Source organism: Bacillus rossius, chromosome 14 (genome assembly GCF_032445375.1).
Source record: "Bacillus rossius redtenbacheri isolate Brsri chromosome 14, Brsri_v3, whole genome shotgun sequence".
Taxonomy (NCBI): domain Eukaryota; kingdom Metazoa; phylum Arthropoda; class Insecta; order Phasmatodea; family Bacillidae; genus Bacillus; species Bacillus rossius.
The window spans coordinates 27,628,635-27,646,945 of NC_086341.1; the positions used below are offsets into that span (position 1 = coordinate 27,628,635).

The 18,311-nt window shown below is 35.9% G+C and overlaps 1 protein-coding gene across 1 annotated transcript in view; it reads left to right on the plus strand.

Annotated features, from left to right (window-relative positions):
* LOC134538744 (unconventional myosin ID) overlaps positions 1-17,900 on the plus strand; it is a 107,939-nt gene extending 90,039 nt beyond the window's left edge. Inside the window, exons 16-18 of the mRNA XM_063380215.1 lie at positions 14-154; positions 2,317-2,468; positions 14,318-17,900. Coding sequence (XP_063236285.1) covers positions 14-154; positions 2,317-2,468; positions 14,318-14,531 — 507 coding nt within the window. The 3' untranslated portion in view covers positions 14,532-17,900. The remainder of the gene's footprint in view (positions 1-13; positions 155-2,316; positions 2,469-14,317) is intronic.
* Positions 17,901-18,311: the final 411 nt, after the last annotated feature.

Genomic DNA, 18,311 nt, shown 5'->3' on the forward strand with positions numbered 1-18,311 from the left:
GTTTTCTTTTCAGGTATTGTTCTCATCGTACATTTGCAAAACTAACAGGTTCAACAAGTCAGCGAACCGTGTGCTTCTAGTCACAGAAAAGGCCATTTACAAGCTGGATTCCGTCAAGTTCAAAGCTATGCGAAAAGGATCCCCTATTGAAGAGGTACTACATACATGTTTATAAAAAATTTGCATTGTATTGTATTTATTTAAAATCTACTTCTTTATGTGTAACATCTTAACTCTCGGTATACAGTATTTGGTAGGACTAATTTTGTAAATGGAACTGAAGTCACATGGAACAGAAATGTGTGACCAAGGTGCTGCTATCTGTGGCGAATGGGACAAACCAAAGTTCACAAAGCCAAATGAAACTTTATAGAATTAACTGTTAAGTGAATTTTAACATGATGGGCAGTATTTTAATAAAATAACTTGGCAAAAATCAAGTCGAAGGAAAGTGTTTAGTTTTTTTTTCAAGTATTTTTCGTTTTTATCGGAGCAGTTTCATTATATAGTTTAATCTTTCTCTCTGAAAATCAAATTATTTAATGGTCTGCATATCTGTTCCAGCAGCAAATTCTGGGAGCAGGTGCAGAAACTGCTTGTGATTAGCATCAAGAAATGCTGACAATACAATTTTTGTATATACAGTGAAAGTCCGTTGTAGCGAATACGGTCTATAACGTAAAGTCCGCTATAAAGATAATTGTCATCGGCACCATCAGTTTTGCATATGCTGCGTAGGATAAAAATTTAGGAAATAACTAATGCAGCGTGGGCTCATTTTCGCTATAGCGATAGATTACACACCTGTAATTTTGCTCTAAAACAATGAGAAAACATCTACAATTTCCTTAATAAATGAGAAACAGCTTCGCACAATTCCACGCGTCCAGCAAATGAAACAGCGCGCATGATGTGGCCGTCTTGGCAACACCTCACAAGGTGGGGCCCCACAGCGAGCATAGCTTGCCTTGCGTCGACGAAAGCAAGTGTCGTTAACCCACTGCGACAGGGCCCCGCTGCGAGCATTACTTAATTAGAATCACGCCGACTGTAGCCCATAAATTAGCATAACTCATCTCACACTTGCATCGTAAGCGTTGCGTACGGTGTAGTCTTTATTCTATGGGTGTAGTTACGGGGAGTTGACGAACACAGAACTTTTCGAGCTCGTCTCTTCTAATCAAAACAAAGCGGCATCTGAACATGATGAAAATAATGACGACGAACCAAGTGACGTATCTGTTCCGTCAAAAACGGCAATGATGGAGGCACTTGATACAATCAGTTGTTTTTATACGCATACAAATGCTTCAATGAAAGATTTTATGAACTTCCAAGAGGTCCAGTCATTTATTTTGTCCGCAAGTCTAGTGAAATCAAGGCAAAGAAAATTGATTTTTTTTAAAAAAGTTATTTTTAATTTTTTGTTATTTTCCAAGGGTCTGTACGAGTGATTATTTTTGTGTTACTGACCAACTGTCAGAAAAATTATTTTATATAATTTGTATGGTTGTCCAACGTAATTAGAGATTTTTAAAAAAAAATTTTTGTGTTTGACATTTTTCATAGGTGTCAATGTGAGTAATATTTCACTACATCTTTGAGTTTACATATTGTTAGTAAGCATTCAAAACTCCGCAAATATGCACCCGATATCATCAGCTTAGCGCACATGTCTCCAGCAAACCAACTGCGGTCAAAGCGACAGGAAGCGGCCGGCATCACCTTGGATGACTCCGCCCGCCCGTCTCCATGTAAACAAACAGCTGTGCGCTTAACCACGATGTGCGTGACGGCCTTATCACGGCCACGCGGTCTCATTTCGCAGTCGGCAAGTGCTGATATAGCTTAAAAATGTTATTTTAGTTAGTTTTATGTATATTTCCTTTACTTTTGTTGTGAATTTCCATAGTAAAAACAAGTGGGAAATAATATATTTTAAAAATGCTACAAAAATAAGATTTTTTTTAAAATTTTGGCTATAACGAAAATTTGCTATAACATAAACTTTTGGCGCCGTTATAAATTTACTTTATAACGGACTTTTACTGTATATTACGCTCAGCATTGTTTTAAAGAATTCTAGGTTAATATAGTGTCAGAGTTTCATATTTACAAGACGAGAACACATTAAGTTGCTAGTTACCGAGGTTAGTACTGAAAGAATCACTCAGATGACGGTCACAGCAGAGTGTGGGAACCCTGCAGTGGGCACTGACTCGGGACCGCAGTCGGACGAGCTCAGATGTGTCGGCAAGCACACGGTGCTGAGACGACACGGGAAGCGCGGCAGTGTCACCAGTCGTGGCGTTGCAGGTGACGGGAGTGAGTGTCAGCCCCGGGCGGGATCAGCTGGTCGTGATCCACTCCAGCACGGGGAACGACCTGGTGGTGTCGCTGGTTCCCGCGAACCCCGACGAAGACAGGGTGGGCGAGCTGGTTGCCATTCTCTCCAACCTCTACTCCAGGTATGCTTCCAGGACAACACCTCGTTAAACTGCCTGTAACTTGACACTTTAACTAGCACTGCCACTTTACAATCATTGTACACTCTCTTGATTAACTTATGAAAGGTGTTTTACCCTTACGTATTTCTGTTAATAAAAATTTTGTAACACACTTTTTGACAGTAGTCTATCACACAGGCCAACAAGAAAAAAAAAAAGTTTTTTTTTTTGTGCCTATGATTTTGGAACTGATTTTAGCTGTATTTGGGGCACTGTATCTAAATATGAAATTTTTTTTATAAGCTCTACCTTTTTGAGAAAAGTATGAAAAAATAAATAAAACACTTGCTTGACTCAAGCCTCTTAGTTGCAGGGATACCCCAGGATTAGAATCCCATCCTTCATTTCAATGCTTCTACTAAATTTGAGGTCTGTTTGTGAGTTGTAGCCATGCAGGATATATCGAAGATGATAAAAAAATGAGTTCCAGTAAAATAAGTTGTGTAAATCAACCTGATGTGTTTTGCTACATCTTGGAGAAGATAAGGTATCGTGAACATTAATGGGTAGAGACATGAACTTTTCGCGATCGCGAAACATATTTCGTGATTTTTGACCTTTTTTTTGAGAAATCGCGAATTTTGTCCTTTTCTGCAATTTGGTCGCGATTTTGCCACAAATTTGGTTAGTTTTCTTCTTTCGGAGCTTTGTTACATGATATAAGATATATTCAAAATCCGTGATTTAACACCGAAATGTCAAGAAATAAAATAAGTGAGAGAAAACGCCACAAGAAAATTCTGCCGCCAAAGTAAACACTCGTATCGTTCGTCCGTAACACTGTTCATAACCTCACTCTGTAACCGACAAGTAGGCCTAATCATGTTGTGATCGTGTGAATTCAGAAGTATGTTAATTTCTTGTTGGTTTTATTTTCCTGTTGTTTGATAATGCAGGGTTAAGTTACTTACGTCTCTTTTTAACAATTTACAATAGCGAACTTATTTTAGTTCGTTGTACGGGTACATGGTACCGCGTACAGCAACATAAGACTATTTATTAATTGTTTTATTATCATATATGTATTTCTTTATTAGTTATGATACTATGTTGTTGTTTAACCTTCTAATGTAATATGTCGAACCTTCAAACTACGGAACTGTCATGCTACAGCTTAGCATTCATAAACATTGAACTGACTATACGATCATCAAACCTAACCTGATTCCATATTTAACTCATTGTTGTAATTTCACTTCTGTTATTTATTGTAATTTTTGTCTCACCACAAGTATTTTATATTTAATTGTGTTTACATATTGTTTTGAGGTGATTGTTAATCACCCACATTATTTTGTCTGTTCTTGGCTGCATTGTTTACAGCCGCAGGCTATCTTCTAAAATAGCATACCGCCGTGGGCGGAAATGCGTCCGTGAATTATGTTATGTAAAAAGAAGTAAGAATAGGCGTCTCTTCGTCAGGGCCTATCCCGACGCCGGCCTTATCTAAATTAGCATTTTTGGCATAATCTTAAAAGATTAAGTAAATTCAGTGACTTAATATTAATTGGTATGGTGATAGCTACGAACGTGAGTGTTTGCAGCAGTATCAGACGGTAAAAAGATAAGTTACCAACAAATTAAGTTGAGGCTTATGCTATAAGCCAAAGGTAGCCATTGTGATCTTGGTAGCGTCCTTGGTACGGACCTTTATGCAATGTTAATGTTGAGACTGATGATTATTGCAAAGTTAATTACCCATATTAAGTACATTTTTAACATCTGATGGAATAGTATTATAAATTAATATTTTTATTTCAGTGTCCTTTACAGTTCATTCTACTCAGTGGTCTTAGAGCAGAACTCCTGCAAACCCTGAGCTACAGCCGAGGTGAAAACATTATATAATAAATAAATTCTAAGATATTTATTGCACTTAGATTTTTTTATAACACTGAGCTACGATAATTTTAAATAAGTTGAAGAGTTTGAACACTGAACTGTTTATCATACATGAACTTTTGAGTGATGATAAGTTTAAATTGACGAACTTTTGGTTGAATATAAATCTGTGCCTACGTATATCCTGAAAATTAAACAACATAAAAATAACCAGGAAAGCCACAATAATCCATATCAACCCAGAATTTCATTATTATCAATCTACACCATATTTACTTCCCCTTAATAACACCTTTTAATTACAGATTATTCTCAGTTGAAGTGTTGTGTTTGTGTATGTATTTGTTTATAGTTAAGGGTATGTGTTATCATTGTTGTCGTTTTGTATTTAATTAATATGTGTTATGTTACAATCACAAGCCGCATACATCTGAATCATTAAAATTAATTATTATTCGTTAATTCATATATTCTTTTTCATGTATGTGTTCAATACTCATAATCAACATAATAGACCCGTTTGGATGGTATAGCAACGGCGCCCAATTCACCAAAGTTATATGTATTTAGCTATATTACTACCATTGGGAAACTAATACTATTGTAGCACACTTCTACTTACCGTATATACTTATAAGTACTATAGTAATCGTTATAATACAATACATTACATTACATCGTACAAATACAAAAACAAACACAATGCAGCACCATAGAGTCGTTGCATTTTAGCTAGCCGTGACGGTAGTTGGATATGCCAAAGAGTAGGCGAGAGAAATCAATTATTTCAAACATGTCAAAGATCGTGGAACAATTTGAAATCTTTTTGTTGGGTTTAACTGCAGTAACAATCGTTTTTAAACGTTAACAATTCTTTGTAAAATTATTTATTTTAGATATTCAACCATGTACCTTCACGCACAGAAATGAAATTTCAAACATATTTTTTTACAGAATTGCAAAGGCCACTATACCATTTCAAAATAACAACCAGCCCCCTGCATGCGTGTTATCTGTGATGTGATTAAACGCGAGCGCAAAACAGCGCGCGCATACACAAAGGTAGCGCGCGTCTGTAGAATAACAAACATTTGGTCGTTGACTAGTTGGTTGAACATAAACATTTTGTTTGTTTAAAAATAATGGTTTAAGCAGGACGTTTATTTGAGTGATACCTAAGTGCATGTGAATAAAAACTGTATATATATTCGGATGTAAATTTTTATTTTGCATCACCATGCCTAAAAAAGGTATTACTGCTATTGATAGGGGGAAAGAATTCTCTTCTGATGGTCTGTATTCTACAGATAAATCGATTTTATTTTGTAAGTATTGTAATTGCAGAGTTACCTGGGATCGTAGAGACTCAATATTAAAACACATTAATGGTGAAAAACACAAGAAGTCTCGCATTTCCTCTAATTCTACTGTGACACTTCAGCAAACTATTGGTAGCTGTGCCCAGTTAGCTAAAAAAAGGAAAACGGATGCTGATTGTTTTGCCATGGAAACCACAGAAGCATTCGTAAAAGCAAACATCCCACTAGAAAAACTACAAAATCCTAGTATTACAAGTTGGATGAATAAATATATTGAAGGTTTGTACACTTATTTATTTATCTAAGAATTATTTTAGTTAAACTGCAAGTTATTTTAAATGTGATGTCTGGGACATGAAAAGTGTCAACTTGTGAAAACTGTTAAAAATTAACTCACTTAACTTACCCATATTTCTGCATTCTCTTTTTTTTAATTGTACGTTACTTATTTATGCTGTTTTTAAACAACTGTATTTTTTGCTTGTCTTCCACAGGTTCTGAAGATCTGCCATCTATAAAGACTTTAAGAGAGAAATACGTCCCTTTATTAAAGGAGAAAAGAGCAGCAAGTTTGAAAAAAGAAGTTCATGGAAAGTCCATTTGCATTTTAGCAGACGAAACTACCGACAGAAGAGGAAAGTGTGTGTTTGTTGTACTGTTTCGTCTGTTGGAGCCTACAGACACACAGAAGACCTTTGTGGCCGGGGTACATTTTCTTGAGCAAGCTAATGCAACACACTGTGCTCGAGCAGTGTTGGACTCCATGAAAGAGTATGATGTACATTATGATTCGGTAGTGGGATTTGTAAGTGACAGTGCTCGGTACATGACAAAGTGCAGTACTTTGTAGTTTTAGGTGATCAGATGCTGCATATTCAGTGCTGGTCACACAAATTGAACATCGTTGGCAGCATCTGCCTTAAGTGTTGACTGAACTAAACTCTGCAATCAGCAAGATTAAGTCAGCATTCCTCAACACTAGGAAGAGGAAACATCTCTATTCAAAATTTTTGATGGAGAAGTATCCAAACGGAGAGAAAAATGTCACTCAGTTTCCCCTGCCCATCTTGACTCGGTGGAACAGTTGGTTTCAATCTGTGATATACTCTTCTGAGTATATTACAGACATGATTGAGTTTTTTACTTCCGAGGATATTCAAGATTTGCCAAACTAAGGGATTGAATATTTCAATTCTTTGTCACAAGTGGATACAAAAAAATTATAGTGCAAGCTAATTTTGTGAAGGAGCATCTTCAAAGTTTGATCAAAATGATTGAGCACTTGGAAGCATCCACATATGCCACAAGTCACACACTGGTCAACAATCTTGTACTCATCAAAGAAGATTTGTCTCTAGCTGCTTCAGGAATCTTTAATACTGAGACGGCTGCTGCACTCAAGGACATTGACAACAAAGTCTGTTAAGCTGAAGTTAAGAACGGACTTCAACGTGCAGCATCGTTATGCATGGACAAATTGCAGCTGTTAATGGCCACAGATCCAGCCAAAAAGTTTTTTGAAACTCTGGGAAAGCTGTTTGACCCTTCAAGAATACTGCTAAATGAGGTCAACAATGAACTAACTGTGCTCTTCACAACTCTGCCAGGAATAAAAGACTTGAACCTCATGTGTACGGACATTGCTCGAAGTTACACACGAATGAAAGACTTGGTCAAAGAAAAAACACGAGATTCGCGAGCGGAGGTGGTGGACATTCTTCTTGCTATGAAAAATGAATTCCCCGAGTTTGCATCTGCTTTTCTAAAATGTATCTGGATTCCATGCTCCAATGTAGATAGTGAGAGATTTTTTTTCATCATACAATACAGTTGTTACAGACAGGAGGCATAATCTGTTGGACACAAATGCAGAACTAATGACGACACTGGCATTTGAGCAACATGAATGATGAATGAATTGTTAAAAAGTTGCATTTCTCTGTTTTTGTTAGCATCTGTTCCTTGCGGAAAAAATTCCATTTTTTTTTGTCTTAATTGGTTTTATATATACTGATAATTTGCAGTTTATATTATATAGTTGCAAATTTTTGTTAGTGAACAAACGTGAATTCTGCTTATTTTATGTTGTTCAACTTTAGATTGATTGTATTATGTTATTAAATGCATCAGAAGACTTGATTATTACATTATTAGTTATATTACTTGATGTAATATTTTTCTCTTGCTAAATGGTCAAAAATATGTTTCACCGCTTTCGGCTATTCTTTTCACCGCTTTTGGTTTTTTTTAACACCGCTTTTCAACTTTTTTACACACCGAAAAGTTCATGCCCCTATTAATGGGTGATTTGTGTGCACTTAAAAATGGTAAACTTTTAAATTCGGACAGCAAAGTGACCACACCAAATATCCTTGTTTCTTGTGCCTCTGGGATAGCAGAGACAAAACACACCACTGTGTTAGACAAGAGTGGCCTAAGAGAGAAGACATGGTCGTTGGAGAAAAAAAAACATTAACGAACCCGTTGATGAGAGAAAATCATCTTTGTTCTACTGCATATCAAGTTGGGCCTTATGAAACAGTTTGTAAAGGCTATTGATAAGGACAGAACATGCTTTGCATTTATAAGGAAAAAATTAAATTAGGGATATTTAACAGCCCAGAAATAAGAAAATTCAGTAAGGACCTTTGTAAATTCCATGAATGAGCCTGAACGAAAATCCTGGACTTCATTTGTGACAGTTATCTGAAATTTTCTAGGCCAATGAAAAGCAGAAAACCATGTTGAACTGGTAAACGAGATGCTTAAACATTTCAAATCCCTTAGGTGCAACATGAGTATTAAGGTGCACTATTTACACAGCCACCTGCATCGTTTTCCTGAAAATTTAGGAGACAGCAGTGAGGAGCAAGGTGAAAGATTTCATCGAGATATTAAAATTATGGAGGACCGCTATCAAATAAAATGGGATACGCACATGATGGAAAATTATTGCTGGAGTTTAAAAAGGACTGTTCCAAGATGTATTCAAGAAGTACACGAAAAAGAAGCTTCTGAAGTGTTAAATGACTAGTTAGTTCCATCGATGACTTGGTACTATCTTGTGTAATTTAATAATAAGAATTTCAAGTTTAATTTTTAGTTTTGGTTTATGGATTTAACCTAAAATGCACCAATCCCCTCACTTAGCATGTCTTCAGATTGCGTGAATTCATTTAGCGCGATGTTAATTTTACTGCCTCAGTCTTGAATAGCATGTCTGTAAATTTCAGTTAGCACGAAATCTCTGCAGGCAAAACAAAATGTCAGGTATGACGCCACAAAGATTGTTTTAACTTCCGTAAACAACAGATGTGCCGTGGGATACAGTTAGCCATACAAGGGAGGAAGCAGTGGCGAGGCGTGAGGTTTACATGAGGGGAAGCAATAACTCCGTTCACACGAAAACATGATGTGGTTGGGGGTGGGGTGGGGGGGGGGGGTCTGGGGGCCCTCCGCCGGGAAAATATGGATTTCAAGGTACAAAATGGTGCTATTTAAGTAGTTTTCTTAACTGAACATTGACTATTCCACAGGTAGAAAAATTGACATTTATTTTAAATACATTATTTTTGAAAAATAATGATTGACTTACATTATTCTGATAGAAAAATACCTACTCTACATTACTTATATACTAAGTGGGAGTGTAGAATCATCGTACGCCCACAAATCCCCCACGCACTGCCAGCCAACAGCCCGCGGGAGAGATGCGCGCGCCCCGAGAGACGACCGCCGACTGAAACGCGACATCGCCACCTGCCGTGCCGAACTGTACCGGACATAGCCGAAGCAGTCGGCGGAAAAATTCCACCGTCTGCTTCGGCCATGTTCGCTCCAGTTCGGCAAGAAAGCGTTACCTTCGTAGCTTCTACCGCGTATTTTTCCAGCCAATCCCCTCCCTGAACCTTTGTACCATGCCACCCCCCTTCCGAAAGGAAACTACTGCGGCAGCCTTCCTGCTGAAAGCGATCCTACCAGCGCTTCTAAACCTAGCAACGCTTCTAAAACAGCATGTTTTTGTGTCAACGAGTTCTTTTTTTATAGCGCACAGCGCACAGTATTGGGTCCCAAGAAGATAGTGTAAAAAATACATACACCTAACTGCACGAGCCAAAGTAAAATACTATTCTGAATAAAATATTTATTTAAAAAATACAATGTCTGGAAACTGCCTGGGCAAGCACTGCTTGCCTTGCTTGCCCTGACGAGACGCCACTGGGAGGAAGAGATGCGCGCGCAGGTCTGACTACGCTTTCGGCCGTTGTACAAACATCAGCTATGGCAAGTTAAGTTGTGGCTATTGGGTGTAAAGGACCAAATGTTTTTACGCCCGCGCTTATGCCGCCGTGCCGTACTGTTGTCTCCCGACCTCACACTGGGCCGTGATGAACTAGGTCAAGCCAGTGGCAGGGAACTTGCACAAACACAAAGCAATGTCTGCCCATCTGTCTGCCGGTAAAGGTACGTGCATTAGCACCTGCAGTCAGGGTTGGGAAAAAAACAGTTTTTTTTAAAAAAAAAATCAAAAAACATGTTTTTTAATGTTTTAAACTGTTTTTTTTTTTTTGTTTTAAACAGTTTGTCATGTTTTAAAGAGTTTTTTTTTAAGTTTAACTTTTTTTTTTTGTTTTTAATATTAATTTTAATCAAAACCACCAGAATATGTTTTGCACATATGGTTTCAGCAGAAGTCCCATCAGGTGTAAGGTATATTGCTACACATTTTTGAATATGGAATTCCCTGACATTGCCCGGTTTTCCCTGACTGTAGCCATTCCGGATATTATTAAGTAAAAGGCAAAAAGTTCACCTTTCAAGGAGTACTTATTCAGTCCTGTAACACTAAAAGAGATTAAACCTCTAGTATGGTGGATGGCTTTGGAGAAAAGTACTCATCATGCAACTTTGAACCTGGCACATCAGTTACACAGTGCAGTGACTTGGTCAGCTGGTATTGAACATCTTTTCTCCACATTCGGGTTTGTGCATAGTACTGTAAGGAACCGGCTAAGAATAGAGAAGGCTGCCAAACTTGTAACTGTTTTCTGTGCACTTAACTAACAAAAACAGATTTTAATTAGGTTAGATGAACTTAGTGGAACTGGCACCCTAAAAGGTATGACTGGTTTGACCCCAAGCAGTGCTGGTATTTTATGTTTACGTGAGGAATGTGTTTCACTTCAAAACTTCTCATCCTAGTCTGAATATTTATCACAATTGGTGACTTACAATGAGACAGCGATGCTTGCGATGAAAATGTCAATATGCAGTTTTCATTTTCGTAAGAAATAAAACTTTTTTTAAAATACACATAAAAAACATGTTTAGAAAAGAATGTTTTAAACATTGTGTTTTAAACTTGTTTTATTCAGAGTGTATTGATTAAAACAATTTTGAACATATTGTTTTAAACATTTTGTTTTAAACGTGCCAACCCTGCCTGCAGTTGGAATTATAGTGGAATCATGTCTTCCAAGTGAGAGCATAATGCTTCATATTCAAGTATTTTAGACAAAACTCTATTATGGCATGCAGATTGTCATGAAGGCCACACTTTAGTTTTAAGCAAGTCAACTGTGCGCACAATTGTACGAAATAAGGACTATCAAACAGTTATATATAAGTCTGATGCTGTTAGTTGTACTAGTGGGAATATATTTGACATTAGATACCGGAACAGAAATGAACAGATGATTCACATGGTAAAGATTGTTAAATGAATGGTGCAATGAAAATCAGGGGCCTGACAGGATTGATGTGAACCAAGCAATGATACACAAATGTGCACTTTAATTTTTGAAAAATGAAAATGTAAATAACCAGAGTGTACCCTCCTTTATCGCGTAATCGTCGCACCTATATTTTAGGCCGTAAAATATGGGATAAAAATAACTTCACACGTAAACGTCGCATGTTGTTTTTGGTCCTGCTATTAGATGCCGACCGCTTTGTGTAGGTATCTTTTCCGTATAAAACGATGTATTTTAAAGTAGAAATCTAATATTTATTCGGACATTACCACTTACAGTGGAACCTCGTTATTACGAGTACGAAATACTACGAGACTTTCGTTGTTACGACAGTTTTGTAATGCACTGTCAGTTTGACTACGTAAATCATATCAAATTAAACCGGTTATTACGTTTGCCTCCTTTTTGGCCCTTTCGTAAGTACGAGTGATTTCAATGGCATCATCAAAATAGGAAAAACACAGTCTTGATAAAAAAAATTGGTTGTCTGAAAAGTCGGTTTACGGACGATAGTTTAACGTGACGACGTCATAACAAAACATTGATGAAATGATTGCATACTTTTATGAATAAAATTGAATCATTTTTATTGAATTATCATTATTTTGTATGGATACAAAGGAGTGAAATGAAATCTACAATTTAATTGATAAATTTACTTTTATTTGCACTCATTCAAATATGTTTATTATATTAACGAAGAGATTATTTTAACTATAAGTTTTATACGTGTATGCTATTTAACTTCTTCCAATCTTTGTTATTCTGTTAAGCATAGTACGATGATAGGAAAAGTAAGAAATGAATAGGAGTGTTTCAAGTTTAATGTGCCTCGAAAAAGTCAAATCGATGGTGGTTCCAATCGAGTGGACAATGAGCGTAACGGGACAATGTGCGTTAAGGGACACTTTTTCGTGCGTGCAGCCAGCGTGCATCGATTTATTAGACGTCACGTCAAAAATAATGTTCATACAGTAAACACAGCTGCGTGGCTACGCGGGTGCCAGATGGACTGGGTCCTTAGCAGGTATAAGCAAGGTTCAGGGGAGGAAGGACTGGTGACAACATGCGCTCTCTCTCTTTCCCTCCCTCTCTCTGTCTGTTGACGGCGCCAGTTGCTTCCCCTCCTAAGTCGGTGGAGGGGTAAACTTAAAAAAAACCAGCCAACACCCTTCCTTTATTCCTTCGCTCCTTTTTTTTTTCCACCGCTTCACATACCCTCCCACCGTGGATATGAACGGCACCGGTCTTTGTATCAGGCCATTTCGTTCCCGATTAAATCAAAAATGGTTTTAGGTACAAAAAATTCCATAGAGACATTTTCTATTCGTAATTTAATTTGCTACAACATTTATTCTACACGTTTTTTCACTATAGTGCACCGTTTTCAAGTTACTGTGTGAAATTAAAGATTGTTTTGACGGTCCAGAATCTAACTTGACTTAAATTTTTTATATTCGGTTATAACGAGTACTCGTTACAAGAATTTTTGCCGCCATCGTCAGCTATCGTAGTAACGAGGTTCCACTGTATTTACAAATTTGTCTGACGTGTAAATTTTTCTTTTAAAGACGTTTTTAAAGGTTATTCATTTGCATCGTCGCGATGTGAGTTTTGGTTTTTCTATTTAAAGTTGAAGAAAGGTTTTTGTTGCACGACTTTATAATTGAAATTGTTTGGCATGCTCCTTTAAACTTCATTTTTTATATAAACATACTTTCCATGAATGGGTTTTGTTTTCATAAATAACTTTATCTATAAAAAAAAATTCTCGCATAATTGTCGCACCCCTACTTTTCAAGCTTGATTTTAGAATAAAATGTGCAATGATTATGGTAGAAAACATGTTCTTTAACCAACTGAATTTGAAGTTGTGTTGCTGTGTTTACACAAAAGAGAAGCAGAATAATTAATTAGATCTGGATTTAGTAAATTTACTTTTTTTGAAAATCATTCAATTATTTGTCAGCTGTGACAAATATAAGTTGTAATTTTTCGTGGAATTCAACTTAATTAATTTTTAATATTAAATGTTTATATGTATTTTACTTTAATAAGTTCAAGCCTTTCAGCCAGAAAGTTTCATTTTTAGTATATCCTCACTTGGCATCGGTAGATTAGTTTCTAGTTTTGTCAAGACACTGCAGCTGCTCTTCCTTTCATCCTTCTGGCCCTGGCATTCCACCAATTAAACGCAAACGCAGTTTGTACTCTGCCCGCGCCGATCCTTAGCCACTAGGCTCAAATTTTCAAACTATTTATTTTCTATGAACCTTACTTCCTTTCCTCCTTCCTTTCCTTCTGACCTTAAAACTAGAGATTTTGAACTAAGTACTCAAAGTCAAGCCCTATTTCTTTTTGTTATGTATTTTCTGGCTCCCGTCAAGACATCATTGATTAAAGTTTCATCCGCCGCCGCAACCAGTCTAGTTCTCTATAATGTTGGTGTTTCATTTGTTTTGGTGGTTCAATAATTTTTGATATACGATATAGTCTTCTAAGGAAATATTTGAATTAGCTTGGCTTCTGGGTTGTAGCCACGTCCTTGGCAAATAATTCACCGACGTTTCAGTCGACATTGCAGTCGCCATCATCGGGGAGCAGTTACCTACTCAGATAACTGCTCCCCGATGATGGCGACTGCAATGTCGACCGAAACGTCGGTGAATTATTTGCCAAGGACGTGGCTACAACCCAGAAGCCAAGCTACTTCAGACAATGGCCGTGAAAGCCAGCGAACATTATTAAGGAAGGAATTCATTCCCAATAGACATCCTTCTAAATCAACATAAGTAGTATTTTTTTATTACTCAAAATGAGTTTTTCTCCTGTGTGGATTTCCGCCAAATACAAAAAGGAAAAAGACAACAAAGTGAACCGCGGGTGCTTGCTCCAGGCTGAGGCGGATGGAGCTGGGCGTGACGGTGGCGAGCAGGTTCCAGTGCATGCTGGGGCACAAGTCCCGCCAACTGCGCGTGGAGGTGTCGGCCGACGCGCAGGGGCCCGCGTTCAGGCGCGACGGCGACGCCATAGTGTTCACGCTGCCGCCCAGCTTTGCCGTCGTCGAGCAGAACGGACAGCTGCATTCGAACAAGACGGGCAAGGCATGATGCAGATGCAATAAGTCATGTATATGATAAATATTTTTACAGTTATAATTATGTTAGGCTAAATGATTGTTACTTTTTTGTATTGTTCTGCAATTTTTTTTTGCACGCTGCTTTGAGTTTCTATATATGAGCTACGGCTTCATTATCAAAACCAAAAGTTTTTTTATTCTGGAATGAGTCACGGCCATGCAAAATATTCAGACATTATTTATTTTTATATCATTAAACACGTTATAAGTTTTATGTTACTAAGTTAAGCTTTAGTAGTTGTATGTTTATCTGTGGCAAACATATTTTGTTGCAATTCAAAGACATACAGTTAAATTAGCTTACCAGCCCGAGCAGAAAAAGTATAATCCAACACGTAGGATACCATGAATGTGAAGTTGTCGTATCCTAACCCCCCCCCCCCCCCCCCCCCTCCTTTTTTTTTCTCTTAAAATAAAATATATTAATTATTTTATATATTATATATATATAAATAAAGAATTCACATGTGCATTGGCAAACTAAGGAAATGCTTATCTAAAGTATGGACCATGCAACTTAAAATTAACAAAAAAAAATTGTGACTTTTGGTTAAGTTTAATGTACCATAATATGTTTGCTTGTTGTTTAACTTTACTTCTATTAAAGTTCTTTATTTTATGTTAGAAGCCTCTGTTGGTGGTTTGTAAACATTCCCTCACACCAGAGGTATTGCACAGGATTAAATCTTGTTTGTAAATATCGGAAATTTAACAAATTTTATTCATCACTACCTAGCAGTAGCCTAGCTTTCGGGCACTAGAAAATATTTTGTACATCATATTGTAAATAACATGTGTACATAGGTGTGCTTCAAGTTAGGTGTTTGTGGTTGCATTTGACTGAAAAAAATAAGTATTTGCACTGCTAAAACATGTTTAAAATAAACTTAAATCACAAGTGCAGATAATATTTTACACTGTTTTGCTAATGCATTACAGTATCAATATCGAACAATGTTATATATAAATTTAATAAGATTTGACATTGATATAAACTCCAGTTTTGTTAGCAAGTTCAGTTTTTATAATTACACGGTAGTTAGTGTTGGAGACTTGTGTAGTGGTATTTTTAACTCACTTTAGTTTTAAAACTGCAAGATTTTTGTGTTAACTGAATTTATTTTATAAAGATACATTTGTAGACTAAAGTAAGAACTTGTACAATAATATGTTGGTAATATATGAATAATAAAACAAAGCTTTTTCCGCAATAACCTTAGTTCATAAATTATTGGAATAAAACTAAATTATATTGAATTTCAGATGTTTGCAGGTAAAATTTTATTTAGTCGAGTTTTGAAATCATTTCATAATTTGATCATAATTCAGTGTAAAATCTTGTCTCTAATTATACATACTGTTGCTTAATATGATTCATCCAACATTAGTCATATGCATTACCACTACATACATACAATGAAATATATATATATATATCACAATCTTGTATAAAAAGTATTGCATTACTATATGTGCTGGCAATCTGCTTTATTTTTAGACTCATCATGGAACTCTCAAAGTTTAATGCAATTTTACTCATACAAGAGAAATGAGTTAAAGTACAAGGTTGTATTGGAGTATTTTCAAATATATGAGTCATGTTACATAATATTTTTGTAAATTTTAGTAAACAAATTTCAAACAAAATATGAGTATTAATTTTATAAAAAAAAAGTTTTTCTCAAAAAGTTAGGCTATGATACTTCCATACTGAACACGTTTATTAAGGGGGGGGGGGGGGGGGGGAAACATATTACCTGTTAATTTTTTTACTACCACAGTAATTTATGTTAACTAGAAATATATAAATTAAAATATTGTCATACCATGACAATGGCCTGTATCAGTGAGATAAACGAACAATAAATAATTACTTAAATTTTTATATTTCTACTTATAGAATAATTAATTTGTAATTTATTTATATATTTTTAAAAAGTGATGTATGTATATGTTAAAACTATATTGTTGAAAAATAGCTAGAATTTGATTGCATTTAAATGAGTGTATAAATGTTATTACATAAGAGAAATAGTAAAGTTTTTGTGTGTTTGACTGGAGAAAATTTGATTTTAATTGACTGCCAAATGATATGCTAACAGTCAGTAAAATGTGCTGTGTTTAAACAGTTGCTCAGTATTCATGTAAGCTATGATTGTGAATTAAATAATTTTAATAACCAAATGAACTGGAATTGAAAACACAAGATTGGCTATAAAGTAGTATAGAAACATTAAATGTTATGGTCATTTTTGCTCAAAACAACTGAGTGTATTTTTTTTAGCATGCATAGTTTGTTGTACTGTATACCCAATTAGTACACCAGTGTCTTGTTTATCCTACCTTTGCTTATGTGACATTTGTATTAACTGACATCCCACCACAAAAATAAAACTGTATCAGTTGCCAACAAGAACTCCACAGGACTAGACATTTAATATGCTTTTTCTCAACACCTTCCTATCATCCAACTTTTTCGCTTATCCGATGTTCTGTCGGCCAGTTTGTCGGATAAGAGAGACACTATTGTATCTGTTGCGAAAACCATTGCCCTATTTGGCTGGGCCATTCAAGACGCATTTGCACTGAATGGCTGTGATTCGTGTGCCTGTACTTCTACCTAGTCTCTCTCAGCACATCTTGTGCTGCCATACAGTCGGTGGGAAATTTCACTTACCAGTGGTTTCAGTAACACAGTAGCGTCAGCTGTTCCGACAATGCTGACAAGTGCTGAAGCAAACTGTCGGATGGCACACTGTTCGAGGCTTAAAGGGTCAATAACACCAGAGCTGTGGAGGTGGTTTTTAGTATCTGTGAAATCCGATTTTGTCGCACTATTTAATTTCCATCTTCCCTAAAACATATTTGCATAACATATTGCACATGAGTTTGTCTTGATTGTATTTACAGCACAATGCAACATCAAACACCTCTAAAACAATAGTTATCTTTACAAACATATGATACCTTTCATTTTTTTTAATAAAACAAAATTGTTAAAAATAAAAATTCACAATTAAAATGTTTTTGCATTGTATGAACAAAAATCAGAATATAACAATCATACTCATCTAAATTTGTAAATTAGTATAGCTTATTTTCAATGTGCCATCCACATGTACATAGCAATGATATTGTACTTAAGGTTCAGACAGCTTGCTTAAATTATACATTTGTGTGTAAAAAGTTTTGCAAATAATTTTGTTTCCATCTTATTTAAAAGTGCACTTAAAGTATTGTTATGAGTAGAGAAATTGTTGAAGGCTGTGTGAACCATGTTTGATTCCACTTTGTGTAACATATTGAATGGAAATGAAATTAAAAAAATTTCCTCCAATCATATTTGACCATTTTATTCCATGTCCTTTCCAACTACAAATTAGCAAATACTATATCCTTCACAGTAGAAATCTTCCAGTAACTAGAACTGACAACTAGATTTATTGGTAAAATTTTTAAAATGTACACAATAAGAAGACCAAGCAGCATTGATTATTCAAAAAGAAATTTCAATTGAATATTAAAAATTTATTATGTATTTACGGTAAGTATTTATGTTTGACGCCAGAAAGTCTCACACTGTTGTGTATGTCGTAACATAGCATTATTCCTGCCCCCCATTCTATTGATAATATATGAAATGAGTGTGTTGTTACTGATGCCTTCATGTTCTTCTATTGTGCATAGACATTAGATATTTAAGGTATTTTGTGTGTACTTAATTATTAATTGGTGTTTGGTTTTGTTTTAC